Raw genomic sequence first — 22,441 nt, 5'->3', positions numbered from 1 at the left:
TACCTGCGCACCGCATTAACAAATTAAGTGCTTACCCGTTTCTTGTCTAATCTAGAACTTAAATGGCCTAATATATGGGACAATCAACACGCCTTTAATGGCACAAAAAGAGTTATAGAAAATAAAAATTTCACAACTGGAAACTTAATATTGAACTTTTTCAATGAACAGTTAGATATATCGAAGATTTTCTTCTTCATTGCTCACACTTAGCAGTACTCAATTTTCAAAACCTTTTTAAATAAATAATATTTTTGTGTACATTTCATACTTTTAGATATTTTATACTTGTTACATTATAATTTTCTTTGAGTTGTTGAACTTTTACATTTTATGCTTGTTACTTAATACTTTTCTTAATACCCATTTCAGCTAGAGCACTGAATCCAGTCTTCGTTGTGGTCTTCTAAGCAAACTATGCAAGTCGTTTTTTCTGTGTCAGGTTCAGGTATTGGAGTTAATGGTTCCTTTTTCTTTCCAATTTTTCCTTTTACCACCAAGCCCTTGGTTTGTTTTCCCTTATTGGCCATTGTAGTTTTGAACAATTATTATAAAAAGTGTACATACTTACGAGAAAAAAAACCTTTTCCTTTTCCGGACACCTTAACACCGGACACTTTGTCCGTTACTAAGGGACAAGCAATCGCCAAAATGACGTGTTTAGTATCAAAACTGGTTTGGAAATCAGCAAAAACTTTCACAATCTACAAATAATAATGGACTACTATCTTTATTAATAATAACCATAAACACGTACATATTAAAACTTAGCAGTAACACTAACTTGGATCTTAAGTGACAAATCGTTCTCCCGCCAAAAACAGCAATCGCCATCTCCCACCGCGGCCTTTTGCATCACTGGCCAGCCGTGTCCCGTGACCCTGTATTGTTGCGCTCCACCGCACCCCTGTCGCCATATTTGAATCGCACGGGTTGTAACTTGCCGAGATAGTAGGTACAAGTGTCCGGCGCTAGGTGCCGTCCGGCGTTACGGGACTTCCCCCTACCTACCTTCAGCTACATTTCTATGTAGGTACTTACCTATTTCAGCTAAGAAGTTACTTACCTTTTTCAGCTAAGTAGGTAGGTACTTACCTCTTTCAGCTAAGTAGATACTTACCTCTTTCAACTAAGTAGGTACTTATCTATTTCAGCTAATTAGGTACTTACCCCTTTCAGCTAATTAGGTACATACCTCTTTCAACTAATTAGGTACTTATCTCTTTCAGCTAAGTAGGTACTTACCCCTTTCAGCTAAGTAGGTACTTAGCCCTTTCAACTTAGTAGGTACATACCTCTTTCAACTAAGTAGGTACATACCTCTTTCAACTAAGTAGGTACTTACCGCTTTCAACTAAGTAGGTACTTATCTCTTTCAGCTAAGTAGGTACTTACCCCTTTCAACTAAGTAGGCAGGTACTTACCCCTATCAACTAAGTAGGTACTTAGGTACCTTTTTCAGCTAAGTAGGTACCTACCCCTTTCAACTTAGTAGGTACATACCTCTTTCAACTAAGTAGGTACATACCTCTTTCAACTAAGTAGGTACTTACCTCTTTCAACTAAGTAGGTACTTACCTCTTTCAACTAAGTAGGTACTTATCTCTTTCAGCTAAGTAGGTACTTAGGTACCTCTTTCAGCTAAGTAGGTACTTACCCCTTTCAACTAAGTAGGTAGGTACTTACCCCTATCAACTAAGTAGGTACTTAGGTACCTCTTTCAGCTAAGTAGGTACCTACCCCTTTCAGCTAAGTAGGTACTTACCCCTTTCAACTTAGTAGGTACATACCTCTTTCAACTAAGTAGGTACATACCTCTTTCAACTAAGTAGGTACTTACCTCTTTCAGCTAAGTAGGTACTTACCTCTTTCAACTAAGTAGGTACTTACCTCTTTCAACTAAGTAGGTACTTATCTCTTTCAGCTAAGTAGGTACTTAGGTACCTCTTTCAGCTAAGTAGGTACTTACCCCTTTCAACTAAGTAGGTAGGTACTTACCCCTATCAACTAAGTAGGTACTTAGGTACCTCTTTCCGCTAAGTAGGTACCTACCCCTTTCAGCTAAGTAGGTACTTACCCCTTTCAACTTAGTAGGTACATACCTCTTTCAACTAAGTAGGTACATACCTCTTTCAACTAAGTAGGTACTTACCTCTTTCAACTAAGTAGGTACTTACCTCTTTCAACTAAGTAGGTACTTATCTCTTTCAGCTAAGTAGGTACTTAGGTACCTCTTTCAGCTAAGTAGGTACTTACCCCTTTCAACTAAGTAGGTACATACCTCTTTTTTTTAACTAAGTAAATCTGAAACAGAAAAATCAGAAAAGGAAACGGTCACATCTGGGACTCGAACAGGGAGTTTGAATCATTTTCCGCACATGAAATCATAAAATTTAAAGATTTACGAAAAACTTGCCTCTATCAAAAAAGCAAGACATCTTTTGCTAGACAAACAGAAGAAATTTGAAATATACATCTTTTCGTTTCGTTAGATATTTCACAAATTATAGCAGTAGAAGTGAAACAGTGTTTGTTAAATGTGTTATGTGGGTAGGTGGGTAAGTTAAAAAAATGTAAGAAAAACTTAAGAGTCTGTGTGAGGGGAAACTGGTCCTGCAATTGACTAGGGGCGCTAGTGGCACGGGATAGGGATGCCTAGAGGCGGCTTATCGAAGCGATGCACCCGACAAGCATAAACGGAGAAGATTACAATGAGAAAAATAGAAAAAAAAATTTGAGAAAAACCTAAAAATCAGCAAGAGAAAAGCATTTGTAAAAGTAATAACAGCGGCCAAACCAAAACTTTAAAGTAATGCCTTCAATACAATTTTGACCTAACTTACCAATCAATGAATTGTAATTAGGTACTTATTTATTTATTTAGAATTAACGATGTTATTAACTTACACGATTATGAGATATTGGCAGTCGTAGTAAAATATAGAAAGAAAAAAGAAAAATATATATCTACACATTAGTACCTACAAACTAAATGAAAGAAATGACAAAGGAACAATTATTCAGTGACCTCGTTAAAATATACACTGCTAAAATATTTAATTATCACAGCTTTTTAATTCAATAGAGGCATTTTAAAACCATCAGCTAACATAGCATAAGGGTTAACAATGATGTGTAATCTAAGTATAACAGGATTGTAACCTGAAACCATAGTATAATTATCACAATAATATTCGTATATAACCTTTATCTAATGGTAGATATATGAAAGTGAATCATAATTAATAGATAGTTTACAGTTTACATAGTCACTTATCTTCCTTTAATGATATTAATGATATTATTAAAAACAGGTGACCATATTTTAGAGTTATATTCTAGAATGCTTCTAACGAGAGATGTGAAAAGAATTATTAGAAATCGCGATCTTTTTTTGCAATAAAAGAATACGACGGTAAAGCCAGTTTTTCCCTGCGTGTTTCTAATCCGGACCTTATAGAAAAAAACGCCAGCGATGGCGTAATAATCATATAAAAATTTCATAAGGACCCGCGACCCTCTCCGATATTACTTCCAAAGAGAAATTTTCCGAATTCCATTTCCACAGCGTTTCATATAGACCACTTCAATGTGCAATATGATCCTTTGTTCCAATAAGCGAGGACACGCCTCTATCCCTCGCTCCTCCCCTATTTGTTTTTTTTCTCCCTCCTCGACGCTCATTGGTCGAACCAAAGACAGGTCATTTCGGAATGCGTTAGAGAGGAATGCGAATGGGAATTGAATATGTGTGTGAAAGAGAAAGATGTTTCAATGCACCACTTCTTTTTACATTTGGAGGAAATGGAAATTCAATTACAGTAGACTCTCTGTTCAAAATGTTCCGAAAAGTAATTTTACCTCTTCGTTCTTTTTTTTACTCCACCTTTTTTTAAAAATTAAATAAAGATTCTCGAGACTCGAATAAACAGACAATATATGAAAATATCATACTACCATCTTTATAAGCAGAATATGTTGCTTTGTTCAACTATGGAGGACTTGTTCTGTTATATTTTTTAACCTGCTCTGTTATATTTTTTTTCCACAAATTACAATGACAGAACAATCAAGTTTTTGACACTATATATCACAAATTCAATCCAATCAAAACCCAAATAAATTTAATGTGTTTGTTCAGAAACGAAAGAATAAAAGAAATGACTACAATATGAATTTAATTGGTTTGAGCCTGATTATTAAATAGCAATCTGTATTGGCGAGAGACTGAAAATAATGGATTCAGCTTTATTTATTAGGTAACCAGATCTACTTATTTACTTCCTCCTCTTCCCAAATTTTATCTGATATAAATCCTCTCGCACCGCGAAAAAAATTAACGTAGAAATTTTTTTAAATTTTTTTTTACAGTAACTAACAGGCGGAAACCAGAAAAACTTTTAACTGTTTTTTACTTATACACCAAGAAAACTTCATGATAAAAAGATGTACTAATGTTTTTAAGAATCTCTTAACTATTCGTATTCCTATTAAAAACGGGATTGTAGGCCATTAATGAATGAATTGATTGGTATCCTGATAAATGTTTAGTAAAATACCAATGTATTGTCATGATATTGGAACACGTGTTCATAAAATTACATTTTTGCAACCTTTCTGCATTTCGTCATGATATATTGTTAAGACAAACGCAGGTGTATGAAGACGTGTTCCGATATTATAACGAATTTAGTAATATTTTAACAGGAAGCGGCTTTCAGCCCCACTTTTAACAAGATTACCAATAATTTGAAGAGAATTTTAACAAATCAGTAGGTAGGTACTACTCAGATGTGAAAGTTATTTTATTAATAAACTACTTAATACATAAATATTTCATTTTACTCGTTTACACATAGAGATTTGTGTTCAGACGAAGGATATTGAAAGAAACGTTGTTTCGGAAAATGACTATTTATTGCGCGGTTCGTCCATGATTACATAAACTTTATCCGTGATCATAGAAAAACCCCGTTCACAGTGATTTACCTGTTCTCAGCGTGAGAGTAAAAGGGATGTAGCATCATTGTACGATTATTGAATCTATATTCGATGTTCGCATTTCGCTCGCCTCCCAATAAAACCAACACGTGAAACAGAGACAGCAACTTCAATGTACATAGATACATTTATTCATGGTGGATCGAGTTTCTTGTCTCTCTCTGTTCACCGGTAGATGTAATATGGTAGAATGAGATAAAACGGATTCGTTGATGCTTCTAAGGCTGGATATTGTCTCACTCGACGTAGAAACAGAGACATTCAGAACAGTATTGAATCGGATCAGTCACACCGAAGATTTCATTAGTAAGAGACAATTATTTCAATATGTCATAATTTTAATTCAATTCCAAAGTTGGAACAAACGTAGAACTACTAATTTCTTTAGAAATTCCCAAACTGTGACAAGTGCCGTTATCGATCGTAAAAAGAGTTTTGAAAACTGTGCTAAAATGTGAAGTTTGTGACATTTAAAAGCGATAAATAAAAAGTGAATTTTATTTTCTTCTAGGTACTTATTCCCTTTGAAATCTAAATTTAAACGAGTCAGCAGTTTTACACAGTACCTACATACCAAATTTCTAACTGTGAAAACCATAGATATTTGCCATCTCAAATTTTTTAAAATGTTTTCTTGTTGGTGATTTTTACAATTTTCACTATTCAAAAGCATCCAAAATTACTTAAAAATAATATACAGAAACAATAAAACCTTTTGAAAATCACAATGAAAACAATCCAATTAAATTTTAATTGGATTTAACGCCAGTAGTAATTTCAATCATAATGGATGCTTTTAAGGTATTTTTGAAAAATCTTTTTTTTCTAGTGTACCTGAATACTGGGTGCATTTTTAAGGTGGAAATAATATAATTGTATTCTAATAAGCAATTTTATTTGCTAATCGTACCATTTCTTCTCATGATTTCTTATACCTTTCACTTCCACGACATACATTCTCCTTACTCCCTTTCTTCGTTCAGCTAAAAAAACTACATTACTTTAATTCGACCATGTAGCTTATTCCAATGCAGAGAAAATGCTTAAAAATAAATCTTCCATCTCATCTTCGACTTCTACTACCATTCAAAGCACTATCTAAACACTCCTGACACTAATAAGAACAAACTATGAAATTTCCATCACAATCCATCAAAGAAACATTATTTTTTTATATATTTACAGATTAAAACAGCCCTTTGCATATTCATTCGACAAATAATGTTAAATCATTAAGTGGGTATTGATTAGGGTTGGTACTTGCAACCCAAGATATCTTCCCAGTATAGTATTACCAACTTGTAAATTGGTGACTAGGTCTGAAGAGAATAATTAATTTGATCCATCCATGATTCCCTATTCTTATTTTACCTCCCATATATTTAATCCCCTCAATATTAAAGACGCCCCAGTTTTACAGCCTTCGGACAATCAGAGGTTGTCTTGACATAAAAAACCTTTTCATCAGGCAAACCGGACAAAATTAAAGAAGAAAAAAAAATCTACTTGACGATAAATCTATCTAGAAGTACAGGGTGTCTGGAAACTGGTGTATCTACATCACATGAGTAAAATTTAAACGTCCCTTGTCAAAATCAATTGATGCCTTGGTAGGTGATCACCGTTATCAATAATATTCGGATGATTTGTATTTTTGTATAGCGCCTTTTTTTGTGAACAATAATCTCAAGTGAGTTGTGTTAGGGCTGTCAGGCGTTAGATATTATCAGCGCCTTGGCGCCTTGACCATTCGACGCCCGGAGCGGACTGCTCCAATTGCACCCGCATAGGGTTGGCGCTACAAAGAGTCGATTTAGTAGTGTAAAAATAGGTCGTTGCTGGGTTAATATAAGCTGTTTATTAATTTTTTTTTAAATATATCAACTCGTAGACTCTAGTTTTTTTAACCCTTTAGTTGCCGAATTTTTTTATGTTATATAGATGATTCAGCTTCCTTCTTGTAGCCCTAATTTCCGAACACCGTGTATAGTGTATTCAACTTAAAAAATTAATAATAGGTTGAAACTTACCCAATTTACATCATATATTATAAATAATATGCTATTATAAGCGGTAGATATTTTAAAAATATCTCATAAAGGGCACTAAACTAACAGTTCTATTTAGGGTACATTTTTTACAAGACTTATTTATAAAACATCAATTTTAAAATGTTTTATCGATTTGCCTTGATACTATATCATGACAATCCTAAGATTTTTTCGTTGTAATGAAAATTTATTTGAATTTTCATGAACAATTTACTTAAAGTTTATCGGGAAGCCTGTTAATTCATTCGTTGGGCCTCTAATCCTGTTTTTTATCAATAATTTGAAGAGATTCTTAATAGATTAGCTATGATCATTTTTCTCCGTGTAGCATAGTAATAGGGTTACCCACTAACAATCTCCGTATTTTCTTTTACTTATTTATGTTTGACAGCAATTGACCAAAGATATCCTTAAGAATTCTCTATCGATTTATCTAATTCATGATCCTTTTTTAACAGAAATAAACGGAATAAATAATTCGTAATGGGTTAAATATAAAAGAAAATAAGGTGCATAGATATAACTTGAAGTTCCTACGAATAATAACGATGTGTTTATGTTAAGTGTTCATTAATAAAGACTGTACCTATTTTGTATTAGGTATTTCAAAATAATGTTGAAATCAGTGACTATGTATCGGTTACAACATAACATTGAAAATGTTCAAGACTCAATTTTAAAGATTTTATTTACTGTTCGTGACACCATTCTGACGTTTGATTTCGTTTTTGAATATTAATTTACAATATGCTGCTATATTATTATGTTCGTGATTCCATTGTAATGCTTGATAACTCCGGTGCGATAATTTATCAGTTATATAAACTCTCTTAGAAGTGTTCATGACTCGGTATCTCTATCTGAACCAGTGTTCATGACTCGAAATATCCATGAGACAGTGTTCGTAACTCGGAATCTCTCGGTAAACCAGTGTTCGTGACTCGGGATCTCTCGGTGAACCAGTGTTCATGACTTGGAATATCATTGAGACAGTGTTCGTGAATCGGTATCTCTCTGTGAGCCAGTGATTGACAATGTCCGTGTAGGACAGTCTTCGTGATTCGGTGACTCTTTGAGGCAGTGTTTATGACTCGGTGTCTCCGTGTGGGACAGGTTCGTGACTCGGTGACTCTCTGAGCCAGTGTTCATGACTCGGTGGTGAGAGAAGGCCACAAGATTCTGTCCCAATTCGGGCTGCGCCCCGGCGCGCCCGGAGCGATGCTCAACAACCTGACAGCGGTGGCCAATGCCATTGGTGGTAAGAAAATAAACATAAAATTATGTTATCTCAGTCCTTAATAATAACCATGTAAAACCTAACCAATAACATCGCACTAAAACACGCCATCCATGGACTCAGATCCTTTAATTACATGAAAGAAAATGATTTTTGCTGACTTATTAACATCCTGTTAAAAACGTGATGACAGGCCATTTCCTACTAGTACATTCAGAAAATTTATATGGAATACGTGTTCATGCAGCTGCATTTATTCAAATAAATATAATGACATGATGCGAAGATATTAGACTTTTTATGTACACATACTGCAGTCCTTTTTTAACCCGAATAATTTACCACCTTATCTGAAACAACCTGCCGATAACATGAATGCCCTATTCAGATGTGCAGATTAGGTTTTTTATGTTAAAAACAATTTTAGGAATAATTAAAAAATATAATAATAATTAACCAACACACAAACTGAAGAAACAGATCACAAAATAGATAAAGTTGAAGGCACACAATTTTTCCAAAACCTACCCACCCCCACTAAACATAACCCAATTTAATTAGCATGTATATGTTTTTAGTTCTACTAAATAGATTATTAATGCAAACTTTATTAGATAATGTTTTTGGATTACTAGCATTGATTACCATCGACTAAACTGCATCAATAAGTACATTTCATGTAGTAACCTTTTCTTCTCACTAAATTGTTACTACATTGTGTCTCTGTAATATTATGATGTAACTGCTACTAACCTAATATAATATACAATACTGCCGCCATGTACCCAGTATCCTCCTTGATAATCTCACGCACTATGATGTGTCTTTACTTGACAGCTTAATTCCACCTTACCTTAAGCGTGCGAACACCTCAGCATGCGAACACCTCAGCACTTGTTCTCCTAGTGAGATATTCGCAAAACGATTCTACTAACCCATTTAGATAATAATAATAATATTTGGCTAATTTATATAGCGCCGTTTTCGTGAGAAATCACCTCAAGGGCGCTGTACAAATATATTTCTTAAATAGTTAATACTAGAACTACTGACTTATCTCTAAGACTTATATCTAGTGACTTACGACTAAGGCCTATAACTACTATCTTAACGACATATATACGAGTATTTACATATTTAGCAACTTACAACTAAAATTAATATTAACAATCTAATCTTACTAACGCCAGAAGAAGAAGGAAGTTCCATTATATTAGGGTGTTTTATTGTTAGCTGGATATATATGTTAAATGAATGAAATTAGTGAATAAAATCAATCTTCAATCTTAAACGCATTTAGATGATTCATCTGCCAACAATTAAACCGATTGACTTGTTATGTTCCCGCTGATATTGTCCATTGTCCATTGGTAGGCAAGTTAATAGAAAAATTGAATAAACGGAATCGCTAGATAATGTAACAATTACAGTATAAAAAATGAAAAAATATATATATTTGGATAGAATGACGGATTTATGGAAATGAGTGTCTGAAAAAGTGAGTTTTTAGTTTGGATCTAAATTCTGTTGGGCTGGTTATACATCTCAATTCCATAGGAAGTAGATACTGATTATTAAAACATGTTTTGTCTAACTGGTACTTATAATGTAAACTGTGTGTAAGAGAATAGAAATTAATAAATTCTACATATATATTAATATTTATTATTGTTGCTTATGGAATGATTCGCATAGGATTTACAATGTCTGTGGTTTTTGATCCTTAGAAACTTCTACTGTACTAAAAGATGAAACATTGGGTCAGGTGCCAATTTTTAGTCTCATTGCTTTGGGTGAAGTTGAGCAAAGGTAGATATCTAAATATATACAGGGTATCTTGAGTGTATTTTAGTACGAAGAAAGCGTTTTTAACCATCGTGAGGCTTTATCGTGATTTATTTTAGAGGTATTACATAATATGTCGTGGTGCGCTTCCCCCTTATTTTTCCAACGTTTAGAAAAGCGTAAGGGTCTATATCCCAAAAATAAATATAGAAAATTTGAAACAGAAAAGTCAGAAAAGAATACGGTCACATCTAGGATTCGAACCCAGGAACCTTGCCTTGCCGGGGCACCACTCTACCAACTGAGCTAATGGTACCCTATCTCTCATCTGACTTTATATTTGGCAGAAATTTTTTGTATAATTGCAAGATTCGACCCGAACTAAATGCAATCTAGACAGTGTCTTAGATAAATATATCTTACTTTAATTTTAATGTATGACATCTATTGGCTTTTTCTGCAAGTCTAGGATGAATATTTTATTTCTCGGCAAGGCAAAATTCCTGGTCTCTAGTCCTAGATGTGACAGTAACTTTTTCTGATTTCTCAATTTCAAATTTTCGTCTAGAAATCCCTAATATTGTCTTCAATAATTAAAAATCTTTAAGCCCACACTTGCACTCGCACTCAGTTTATGCATCCTGGTAAAGCTTAGAAATATTTATTGTGTGGTTATTGATGGGTTGGTTTCCTTTGAAAGGTCCTTCCAAGCAGTGGCGGCTCGTGACTTTTGGGTGAACTAGAGTGCTAATATTAAAAAAATGGCATTTTCTGATGTTGTTATAGCTGAAAACGATATTTAATATTTTTTCGAAAATCGATTTTTTGTATGAAGATTTTCAGGAAATTTCAGTATAGCCGTGCGCCGCACGGAATTCCTGAAAATCTTCATACAAAAAATCAAATTTTCGAAAAAAAATAAAAAATCGTTTTCAGCTACAACAACATCAATAATGTCATTTTTTGTAATATTAGCACTTTAGTAACCCAAAATTCACGAGCCGCCACTGCTTCCAAGTGAGACTGGTGTGTCGTGAAGTCGTGATGACAGCAGACAGCAGTGCTGTTGTTTGTTGGTCTGTTTGTCCAGCTTTTAGTCCGGCCAGGTATCGAACCCGAGGTGTTAATTCCCACTGCACACGGCCATGAGACTCGGTCACGGTGAGGTGCGGTGCCAGCCTATAACGATGCAACCAATAATAGACACAGAATAATAAAAATAACAACAACAAAAAAGGAATTTTAGATTATCCTCTATTTTTTTTTTTATAATGACGTGATTAAAATATTTTTTGTTTTAGCCTACACGGAGAATATTACTAATTAATTAAGAATCACTTCAAATTATTGCTGATTCCGGTTCAAAACGGTATTACAAGTCTTACAAATGAATTAACAGGGCATTTTCTGACTAACAATCGTTAGGTAGTGAATTATCAAAATTACCGGATAATTTTTTTAGTAAATTTCGAATATACAGGGTTTTCCAATAAGAGGTGTTATTTTGATATTCAATCGTAAAAGATCAATGGTTTCGTTGCTTGTGTGGCATTCAACGCCGTCTTGTTGAAAGTAAACGTTGTTCAGATCAATACCATCCGATTCCGGCCATAAAAAATCATTAATTATCTCTCGATAGCGATCCATTTACCGTAAATGTTGTTCCAGCCTCATTTTCGAAAAAGTAAGGTCCAATGACTCCGCCGGACCATAAACCGCACTAAACAGTCACACTTTGAAGATAGAGAGGCTTTTCAACAATAACTCTTGGGTTTTCCGAGCCTCAGATACGACAATTTTGCTTTTTGACGAAGCCACCGAGGTGGAAATGGGCCTCATCACTCAAGATGATTTGCATTTGATTCACTCAAGTGAATTTTAATAATTTAAATGCGTTGTTGAAGCGTGTATCGTTCCATTTTTATTAATGACGTAGTTTCTATTGGTCAAATTTAAAAAAAAATGACAGCTTCAAAAGTAACATCTACCGAAACAGCGGGCTATTCAAAATAACACCTCCTATTGGAAAACCCTGTATTATCATGTTGTCGAAACACGTGTTGTTAAAAATCTGAATATTTTTTGAATTACATCGAAAAGTTTTTCCATAATATATTATTAAGGCAAACCAACAAAAAATTCTTAAATTGATCTGAAAGTATTTATTGTTATTAAGTTTAATTTGTAGAACTCCATTTTAATTTTTATTTTTTATATATTCAATAATATTATTATTGGGTTTATAAAAACAGTTTATTTTTAAACAAGTTCTGCTGTGTAATTATTATTACGCGTGACAGCTGTTTCGCCCTCTGAAGGCATTATCAAACTGTTTGATAATGCCTTCAGAGGGCGAAACAGCTGTCACGCGTAATAATAATTACACAGCAGAACTTGTTTAAAAATAAACTGTTTTTATAAACCCAATAATAATATTATTGAATATATAAAAAATAAAAAAAATAAAAAAAATGATCTGAAAGTCATGTTAATTTATAGAGAGGGAAAAAATTCTTTTCTCTGCTGGTACCGGGTCCATTGTTAATAAGATTAGAAACAAGATAAATAATTTTCACTATTACAGATCAGTATCTAAATGTTATTTGAATCCTCCTGACTTAATACAAGTATTGGGCAATAATGAAAGTTTGGCGATATTAAAATCTGATTTCGAAATTATGACATAATTTTTAAAACGAATGCACAAACAAATTATTTGAATCCCACTGTCTTAAATATAAAGCTGAACAGATGAAAAATGAACTTAAGAAGATTTCACGACTTTTCTGTGTATAATTTCGGGAAAATTTTCACACAACTAAAAGAATTTTCTTCTAAATGAGGATTTTAAAACGCATTGTCATTTTTTCACAACATCGATATATTTCGAGGTTTTTGGTTTAAATTACTTTTTGGCTGCAAACAATTCCGCAGAAAATAAATACGGAGAAAACATTTTATGCAAATTACATAAAGACAAAGTTTCAGTTTACTGCTTTGTAGGAGATTGTAAGATCTTGTACTATGTATCTATACTTGCACATTCCAGAATGGTAGACACTCTCAGAATCTACCATTCTGGAATGTGCAAGTATATATGTATCTGAATGGTAGATACTCTCAGATTCACCATTGTAAAAGACCACCATTCAGGATTGAAATTTAGCTTCAAATTGCTTAAGCCGTTTTTTTTCCCCGCCTTCGTCTTCTCATCTCATCCCCCCTCCCCAATATTCTCTTCAGCCTCACATCATCCCCTAATTGAGGATGCCATAGTCATGACTCCATTTATCAAAGAGCTTTCAGAACTCTTGTGCAATATTCTCATTGAAAAATAAAATCAGTTCTCTGATTTATAGATCTTTACTTTTATGACAAACACTGAAAATAACTGTACTTCTCCTGTAAAGATTTCCACGGTTGAAAATGTTACTTGTGTAATGGTGGAGATTTTAGATTGGAAAGAAAAAGAACCCGCAACATATGGGTTAGAACCAGTCGTATTTGTCAACTCAGGCAAGAAATGGTCAACGAATATTTTGCATGTTTATATTATTTTTCCATTTCTCGAATAACATCTAATACCTTGCGATATTAAACGCCAATATTATGTTTTTGTGAATCTCTGGAAATCTAAATTACCTAATAAAACACTATTTTTACCATCGAACTTTGTCTGTTTCTCAAAATCATTTCAACAACTTGACTATGCAACGTTATAGAATGGCTTCAAGAATGTATTTCTTGCATTTATGTTAACTGTGCTTTATGGCTACCGCCAGATAAGTTGCAGAAAAATTGTCATTTCGTGCAACCTGTTATTTATACCTAGCTCAATTACTATTCATAAACCTGTGGAAATCTGAAAAAATTAAATGCATTCTTCTGCAAAACGCTCTGGTTTAGTATAAAAAACTATAAAATAAAAACCAAATAGCGAATAATAATATTATTATCTGACATTTCTATTATATTAAATAATTTAGTCATAGTACAATATAGAAAGAAGAACTGACTAACTAACTAACCATCACGCCGTTTCCCCGCAGGTATAGGCAGAGAGGAAGGACCGCCAAGCAATTCATACACCGTCTCATACATACTCTCCTATTATTTGTATATTATAGTCCCTTTCTTAATCTTATTCATTATGCTTACATCAGCCTTGATGTATGCGCCTCTATTTCTCCACATTTCTCAAAAAATAAAAAGATTGTATAAGTAAACACGATCAATGAAAAAATAATTTAGGTACATTAGCAGAAAGTTAATGAAAGAAATGAAAAAGAAACAAAAACAAAAGACCTGATATGCAAATGTGCACTGCTAAAATGTTTAATTATTACAGCTTTATACCCCAATAGAGGCGTATTAAAAACATCAGCTAACATGGCATAAAAGTTACCAATGGTGTGTAATCTATTTATAACCATATTACAAAAATACATTGTAAGGATTCTTGATTTAATGATATGAACATGGAAGTGAATCAACGATAAGGTTAAACGTCCCGTTGGCGTCATGTATCTTTTATCAGGAGATTTTTCAATGTGGATGAGTGTTTCAGGCTAATAATTATTGCTTGTAAAATAATTGTTACCCTTTGTGCTATGCATAAAAAATTTTGTCTTAAACATTAGTTTACCAAAAAAATAATAATTAAACGTAATGATCGTCATAATCTACGCATTCATAGATGGAGCTAATTTAATTATTTTATCAATTTAAATTTTTTGCAGGTTTATTATATTAAGACGAATAATTTGTTTCCGTCCATAGGTATATACGCTATAAGAATAAGAATACATATTTTCGTCCGTATAAAAACTCATAACTTTCAAGAAAGGCATTGAAATACAATATTGTATCAATGATTCAATCGCAAGTGAACCACTTGCGGTGACCTATGGTAGAGGTGACAGTTGTCCAATGAATCCTAGCAAATTGGTCCAATGCTTGTGATATTTGTTTTTGATCATTGTGTTTGAGGATCTCTTTGATTGTTTCTTTGATTTTGTTTCTAATCGGTGTCTCTTTCGTAGGCCACAAAGAATGTGACGACGTGAAACGCCACCACGACATGCCGCACCCGAGCCACCTTCACCAGCAGCACGTTGCACCCCACCAGCCCACCTCCCACCCCGACCAGGACGGGAAGCCTGCTAAGCAGAAGAGACACAGGACCCGCTTCACGCCGGCGCAGCTCAATGAGCTCGAGCGGTGCTTCTCCAAGACGCATTACCCAGATATATTCATGAGAGAGGAGATTGCCATGAGGATCGGGTTAACGGAGTCGAGAGTGCAGGTATGTAATAAATAAGCTTTTTCTAACTTTAAATGACTAATTATTATTAAACGGTAATAGGTTCGAGTTATAACTTTCAAAACGATGATAGTGAAAACATCTGTTACACGACACCTTCATTTGGTCTGATTGATTGTGTTTCTGCGATATAGTTACTGCGTAAAAAGATGTCAGGAATGTTGCAAGAATAACTCATTCGATAATTGCAAAGTCAGTCTGTGGCGTCATTTTAATTTAAATAAAATTGTACCCATACACCACTTTTTAATCGAAAGAATCAACGTGTTTCGAAAACCAATAAGTTAAAAAAGTGGTTAAAATTCTCAGTTATAGCTGGAACGATTATCATTATAAGAGCGGTCAAATTTCAACTTTTATGGTCAGATCGATTGAATTGCCGAGTCGTATTTGTAAAAATGCTTGTATATCTGCGTTATAACGATCAGCGTTGTTATACTTCTGAGTTATTGTGTCAGGATGGGTATATTTCCGACTTACCATTGTCAAAATGGTTACATTTTCATATAGTCAGAACGGTTATAGATTCGAGTTATTATTCCATAGTTATGGGATATCAAAATGATCACCTACTGTTTTTGTCTTTGAGTTTTCCGAGTTGTCATAATGGAAAATTTTCTGAATTTAATGTTATTTGGGTTTACACAGTACAAAATACCATATAATGTACATATTTATAGTACCTACGTATTACCTAGGTATGTCCATACAACAAAGCGAGATATAAAGATAGGTAGGTATTGGTAAAAATTATATTTACCCGAATTATTTCCTGAAATACAACGGTGGTAAGCAGTGGCGGTTCACGGTCTTTTTAACTGGGGGTTCCGATATTCAGGGGAAGATATATTTAATCCAAATGTCCTTGCTGTTGTTGTCCTTTGTCGTATCGTCGAATACAGCAGCAGCCACATGTTTTAAAATCATTTGACACTCAACACAATTACTAGATAACGAGAAAAGTTTTAGAGGAATTAAATTGTTTAATGTGTTTTACAGCAGTCAGTGTACAATGACCATTAAATGTTACATTGCTAATTGGCATTTGCTGAAACTTTCGTAAAAATAACCAAGGAATATAGCGTCTTTAAAAAAAGGTTCATTGTATGTATAGATACGTACATTTTACTAGCAGATTTAGCCATTAGCTAACAGGTTGAAGAAATGCAGGAATAAGGAAAGAGAAATGTATAAAAACTTACTATAACTATTCTAGAAAGTTAAATACCAAAATGTAGCATAATAAACAACATATGTCCGGCTGACAAATCTTCGACAGATCGGCCACAATGAATGACAGATCTTCCTCAATCTACGGAGGTCACGTGGCATCAAACAATATACTTCGCGGCGCCCAAGGATAGTCTTAATTATGCATAGGTTTGCGATAGCACCGTCGGGGCAGTTGTTTTGATTTCATTTTTTGCATGAAGCATTTTGTGCTGATTCTATAACGCAAGAAATTGGATTATCGGGTTGCTCTTCGACTTGTTTTTCGGTCGCGTGGATTTATAAGGCGGAATTTTGATTACGTACTGTTTATAATTCGCTGATGTTATTATAATGTATGTTTGTCTTCAATAAATAATTTTTCTCATTTTTTATAGGAGATCCACCGCACAAACGCGCTTTAGAGAAAACTGCCACTTGTTGTAAATACGAGTTATAACTGTAATTCTAGTAGTCAAAATGATTATATTTCGTACATCTATTAGAAGTTGAAGATTTGTGTATTAGGTTATATATATATTATAAAACCGTTACTCCAGTAAAAAAATTATGGCTAAAAAATATATTCATATAGGTCAATAAACGTTCATTCTGAAAATGTAAGTTTTATTACATATTAATACGTAGAATTTATAAATCGTAATTTAATAACGAATAAACACGTTAAAACAGACCATATGGTTGGTACGACTGAATCTGCTGATTCTAACAATCTACGTGAGTAATATATCTATGGTCTACAATCTCCGAGTGAATTGAAATAATAATAATGTTTTTTTTTTTCGTTATTGTTGTTTCAGTGTTGACGGAATTGAAACATTGTCTAGCCGCTTATAATAAATAATATATAAAAATATTAATGATAGTGATAGGCATTGATTTTCAATTGATCGATAGTGATAGTGTATGTATATTATTTTTAAATGATATTTTGAGGTTACTGCCAAAATCAAAACACAACAATATTTATATGGTATTCTGCTTACATTATGTGTATACTATATTATCATTATTGATTATATTAAGTTGTTGTTACATTATTGATTTTGCTAACTATAACATAATAATGGGTATCACACATTGAGATATATTCCTCAATGATACGAAGGAAAAAATTTATAAACTCTCGTGAAAATTTATAAGCAAATATGCAGTTGTAACACCATGGTGTAATTAAAATTACAAGCACAATTTATATACATTATATTTGTTAAAATCATGTGTTAGATCACCTAAATTAAACTATTGAAAATGCATCACAATGATCAACGATTGTCAAAATAAAATAAAAAGTAAGTAATAAGTAACTTTTTGAAACTGGTTACTGATGACGTCACTCGTCACGTCCATAAAATTGGTGCGATTTTGGGAGACCCGAAAAATTTAAGCTTTGAAAGTTATTAATTAACTATTAAAACTAATAATAACACTTCAGTAATATATGTATATACTAGTACAGGGTTTTCCAATAAGAGGTGTTATTTTGATATTCAATCTTAAAAGATCAATGGTTTCGTTACTTGTGTGTCACGTAACGCCGTCTCGTTGAAAGTAAACGTTGTCCAGATCAATACCATCTAATTTCAGCCATAAAAAATCATTAATTATCTCTCGATAGCGCAATCCATCACCGTAACTGTTGCTCCAGCCTCATTTTCAAAAAAGCAAGGTTCAATGACTTCGCCGGACCATAAACTGCACCAAACAGTCACACGTTGAGGATAGAAAGGCTTTTTAATAATAACTCTTGGGTTTTTCGAGCCCCAGATGCGACAATTTTACTTGTTGACGAAGCCACCGAGGTGGAAATGGGCCTCATCACTCAAGATGATTTGCATTTGATTCACACAAGTGAATTTTAATGCGTTTTTGAAGCGTGTACAGTTCCATTTTTATTAATGGCGTAGTTTCTACTTGTCAAATGTCTAAAAATGACAGCTTCAAAAGTAACATCCACCGAAATAGCGGGCTATTTAAAATAACAACTCTTATTGGAAAGCCCGGTATTTAATTTAGATGAAGATTGATTTTTTAATTTTTTTAAAAACGTACTGTAGTTCCTTATTCTGACCACATTTTAAATATGAAATCGAAATTACACAGAGACTCCCCTTTGAGACCAGACCCCAGGATGATTGCCCATGCTGCCCAAACGTTTACTACGCTACTGAGCTTCACTCATAAACACCTGCAAAATAAGAGTCTATATCATAAATTTATCACGAATTTAACCGTTTAGAGGTGTAGGTATTAATCCCCGTGATGGCCTAATGGTGTTAATTTATGAATTAATAAGAACATTTACCGATGAATAATCGTTCATTTAAAAACATGTCAATTAATCAAACCAACTCGTTTAAATATTAACTACGATTCTAAATAGACACAAATTAAAACACCATCACACTTTATATTGCCGCTAATAAAATCTATTTCAATTATCGGAACTGCTAAAAAGATAAATTAGAAACTCAATATTACAACTGTGTATAGCAATAATTCATATAATCAAAGTAGTATCAACTTAGTTCACTAAACTTTTCACGATACGAATCCCGACATATTTTCGAATCGAATTCGAAAGCAATCAATTTACAATAAATCTCTTCAAATTATTGGTAATCCCGTTAAAAAGGGAATTCCAGGCCGTTTCCTGATAAACATTAAGTAAATTGCTAAGGTATTGGAACACGTGGTCATGCACCTGCATTAGCATAGATAAAATGCGGAAATATTAGGATTTTTATGAACACGTGTTCAGACATCGTAATAATTCGTTCTTATTTCACTAAAAGCTTATTAGGAAACCTACAAATTCATTCGTTAAGGGCCTGCAATCCCATATTTAACTGAATTACGAATAATTTAAAGAGATTTTTAATAAATTAGTAATATTCAGTATTAGTTATTTTTCTCCGTGCACAAGCCGAAAACTTACAAATCTACACCACATTTGCAGTAAATTCTAGTCCAAAGTTAGAATTTTTAATATATTTTAACTTCGAATAGTAGACCTAAGTCCAATGGTTTTTTTTCCTTTAGTTATCTACAAATATATAAAAACTTGTTCTGAATATTTTTTTTATATGCCATCTATTCGATTCACCAGTTTTTTTGCTTGTGCCACTAGTTTTGTGACACCTTGTATAAAAAAATCTGCAAAGTAGGTACAAATATACATTATATCTGACGGTGGGAAAATTATAAAGCGCAAGACATAAAAAAATATTACTTTCTCAATTAAGAGATTTAACCGTACCATAAAATTGAGTGTACGTACAGACAGAGTACCAGGCAGGTAATAGTTACAAGAGAACTAACAGGTAGCCGACTATATGGGAGGTATTTTAGCACTTTCATTACAGCGATTGTAGCGCACCGCATTCGTCAGGAACTAAGAAATAAAATTTAAAAAAAAGCTCACAACAAAAGCTTCGTTTTTATAACCGTTGCTGATAACTTTACAAAACCATTGTAGCCGACTTACGAAAACACAAATTAGTTGTTTTTTAAACACTTTTTATTATTTATATTTTATCGTCTACCCATAAAACTTACAAGTTAGTACCTACTACGGATGTAGGTAATAAAATTTAAATTTTGCCTTTTGAAATGTAAAACTTTTTTCATCCTATTGAGATGAATGGGTTTGATCGACATATAGAATACAGACTACAGACCTTAGGAATATTGTGAAGTAAAAATTTACTGCCCGGTTTTGTCCGAGTTTAAACTTTTTTTATATGAATACCACACAAGAGTCTGAACTTCTCTTAATCGTCTGGAGCAAGTGAGATTATATCATAATAATAATAATATTTGGATGATTTTAAAAACACCTCAAGGTCGCTGTACATATATATAATACAGTTCTACAATGATGTATGTTATTACTAGCTATGGCTAGTCAAACTATTATCAGATTGCATCCACCGGTTCGATCACTAATACAAAGCTATATGTACAATGCGTTTATTTGATGAACTTGATGCTACAATCTACAATTGGGGTATGTACTGAGGCAGAAGTAATGAGGAAGGGAAGAAGATGTGGAGGAGGAAGGTGAGGGAGTACCTGTCTATCCAGATCTGGTAATCAAACACGGCTAAAGCGACTTTCAAGCGACGTTTCAATTCTGAATAGTGGTTTTACTAAGCGATACTGATAGTTTCTTATAATAATAATAATGATTGGCTTATTTGTAGAGCGCCGTTTTCGTGATAAAATCACCTCAACGGCGCAAAAAAATCTTCCACTATGGAACGAATCGCAAGTATACGATATATAATTTTAAATGAATACATTGTGAAATAAAACCAGTATAATTTACTTGGCGCACCCGGGGATTTGAACACGAGCCATTCCTCTCGACCATCCATGGAACATATTATTTGTTGGACTTTTCAAAACAATATTATAAAACAAAATGGCATCCAGTCTATTTTTTTTACAGTTACATGAAAATTTCGAAGTTCGTCAAAATAATGACTGCGATCTATAAACATGGAAATTTTACAAGTAAAATAATGACTGCGATCTATAAACATGGAAATTTTACAAGCAAAATAATGACTGCGATCTATAAACATGGAAATTTTACAAGCAAAATAATGACTGCGATCTATAAACATGGAAATTTTACAAGCAAAATAATGACTGCGATCTATAAACATGGAAATTTTACAAGCAAAATAATGACTGCGATCTATAAACATGGAAATTTTACAAGCAAAATAATGACTGCGATCTATAAACATGGAAATTTTACAAGCAAAATAATGACTGCGATCTATAAACATGGAAATTTTAAAAGAACATATTTTCCCTTCGGGCCTTAGTCATCTTTGGGGAAGGGTCTTTATAAGGAAAGGAATGAGAATTATAAATATTGCTAATTTATTAAGAATCTCTTCCAATTGGTATTCCAGTTAAAAACGGGACTGCAAGCCGCTATCTGATAAACATTTAGTTAATTCATAATAATATCGGAACATGTCAGCAATAACCCAAATCAGCAATACTCATTTTTTCCGTATAGTTTCATTGCTGGTTACAAATTTATTTTTGCATAGAGAAAAGTGAGTAGGTAATGCTGATTTTTTTAAATCTTGTTAAAAACGTGATAGCAGGCCATTTCCTAACAAACTATTAGTACATTCCGAATATATCGGAACACTTGTCCATGCAGCTGCGTTTATCCTAATTAATATAATGACAAAATGCGAAAATATCACTTTTTTTATGAACACGTGTTCTAACATCGTGATAACACATTCGTTTTTTACTGATGGTTTATTAATAAACCTGTCAATTTTAATTTACAGATTTTTAATAAATTAGCAATTTTTTTTTAATATTTAATACATATGCCTAAGTGTAGATAAGTAAAGAAGTAATCTACATTATCAAACCTTTATGATTGGAATATTAGTTACTACCCGGTTTCTCACCTGTTGTGCTTTTGTTGTAAATTCTTGTAAGTAACAACATAACATTGTCGTTATGTAAAAATATACCTAACAAAAAACTCCAATACATTATTATTTGTTTCTGACCATTATTCTGATCTGTGGGTATTTTTCTTACAACTATATAAATGTAATATTTATGTTTTCCGTTCCTTTAACTTCTACCACGTATTCTATTTCCTATTCGCCATATCCCTCCAATACAAAAGCACTTTCTGTAATTCTCTGTCATTTACTTTTATAGTTCTTTTACGGTTCTTCACTTATGGGTTATCTCTTGCGATGGGAGAGGAGGAAGGAGAAGAATATCAAATAAGGGAGGTTATGCTAGGGTATAAGGGTTGGG

The 22,441-nt window shown here is 33.2% G+C and overlaps 1 protein-coding gene across 1 annotated transcript in view; it reads left to right on the top strand.

Moving 5' to 3' along the window:
- Positions 1-8,270: 8,270 nt before the first annotated feature.
- The window catches only part of otp (orthopedia homeobox), a 67,556-nt gene continuing 53,385 nt past the window's right edge, over positions 8,271-22,441 (top strand). Inside the window, exons 1-2 of the mRNA XM_089646318.1 lie at positions 8,271-8,310; positions 15,117-15,379. Coding sequence (XP_089502444.1) covers positions 8,271-8,310; positions 15,117-15,379 — 303 coding nt within the window. The remainder of the gene's footprint in view (positions 8,311-15,116; positions 15,380-22,441) is intronic.

The sequence above is a fragment of the Hesperophylax consimilis genome, chromosome 24 (genome assembly GCF_061612785.1).
Source record: "Hesperophylax consimilis isolate HC1 chromosome 24, BYU_Hcon_1.0, whole genome shotgun sequence".
Taxonomy (NCBI): domain Eukaryota; kingdom Metazoa; phylum Arthropoda; class Insecta; order Trichoptera; family Limnephilidae; genus Hesperophylax; species Hesperophylax consimilis.
Note: the sequence above shows the minus strand (reverse complement) of the source record. Positions and strands in the feature narration are given on the sequence as shown.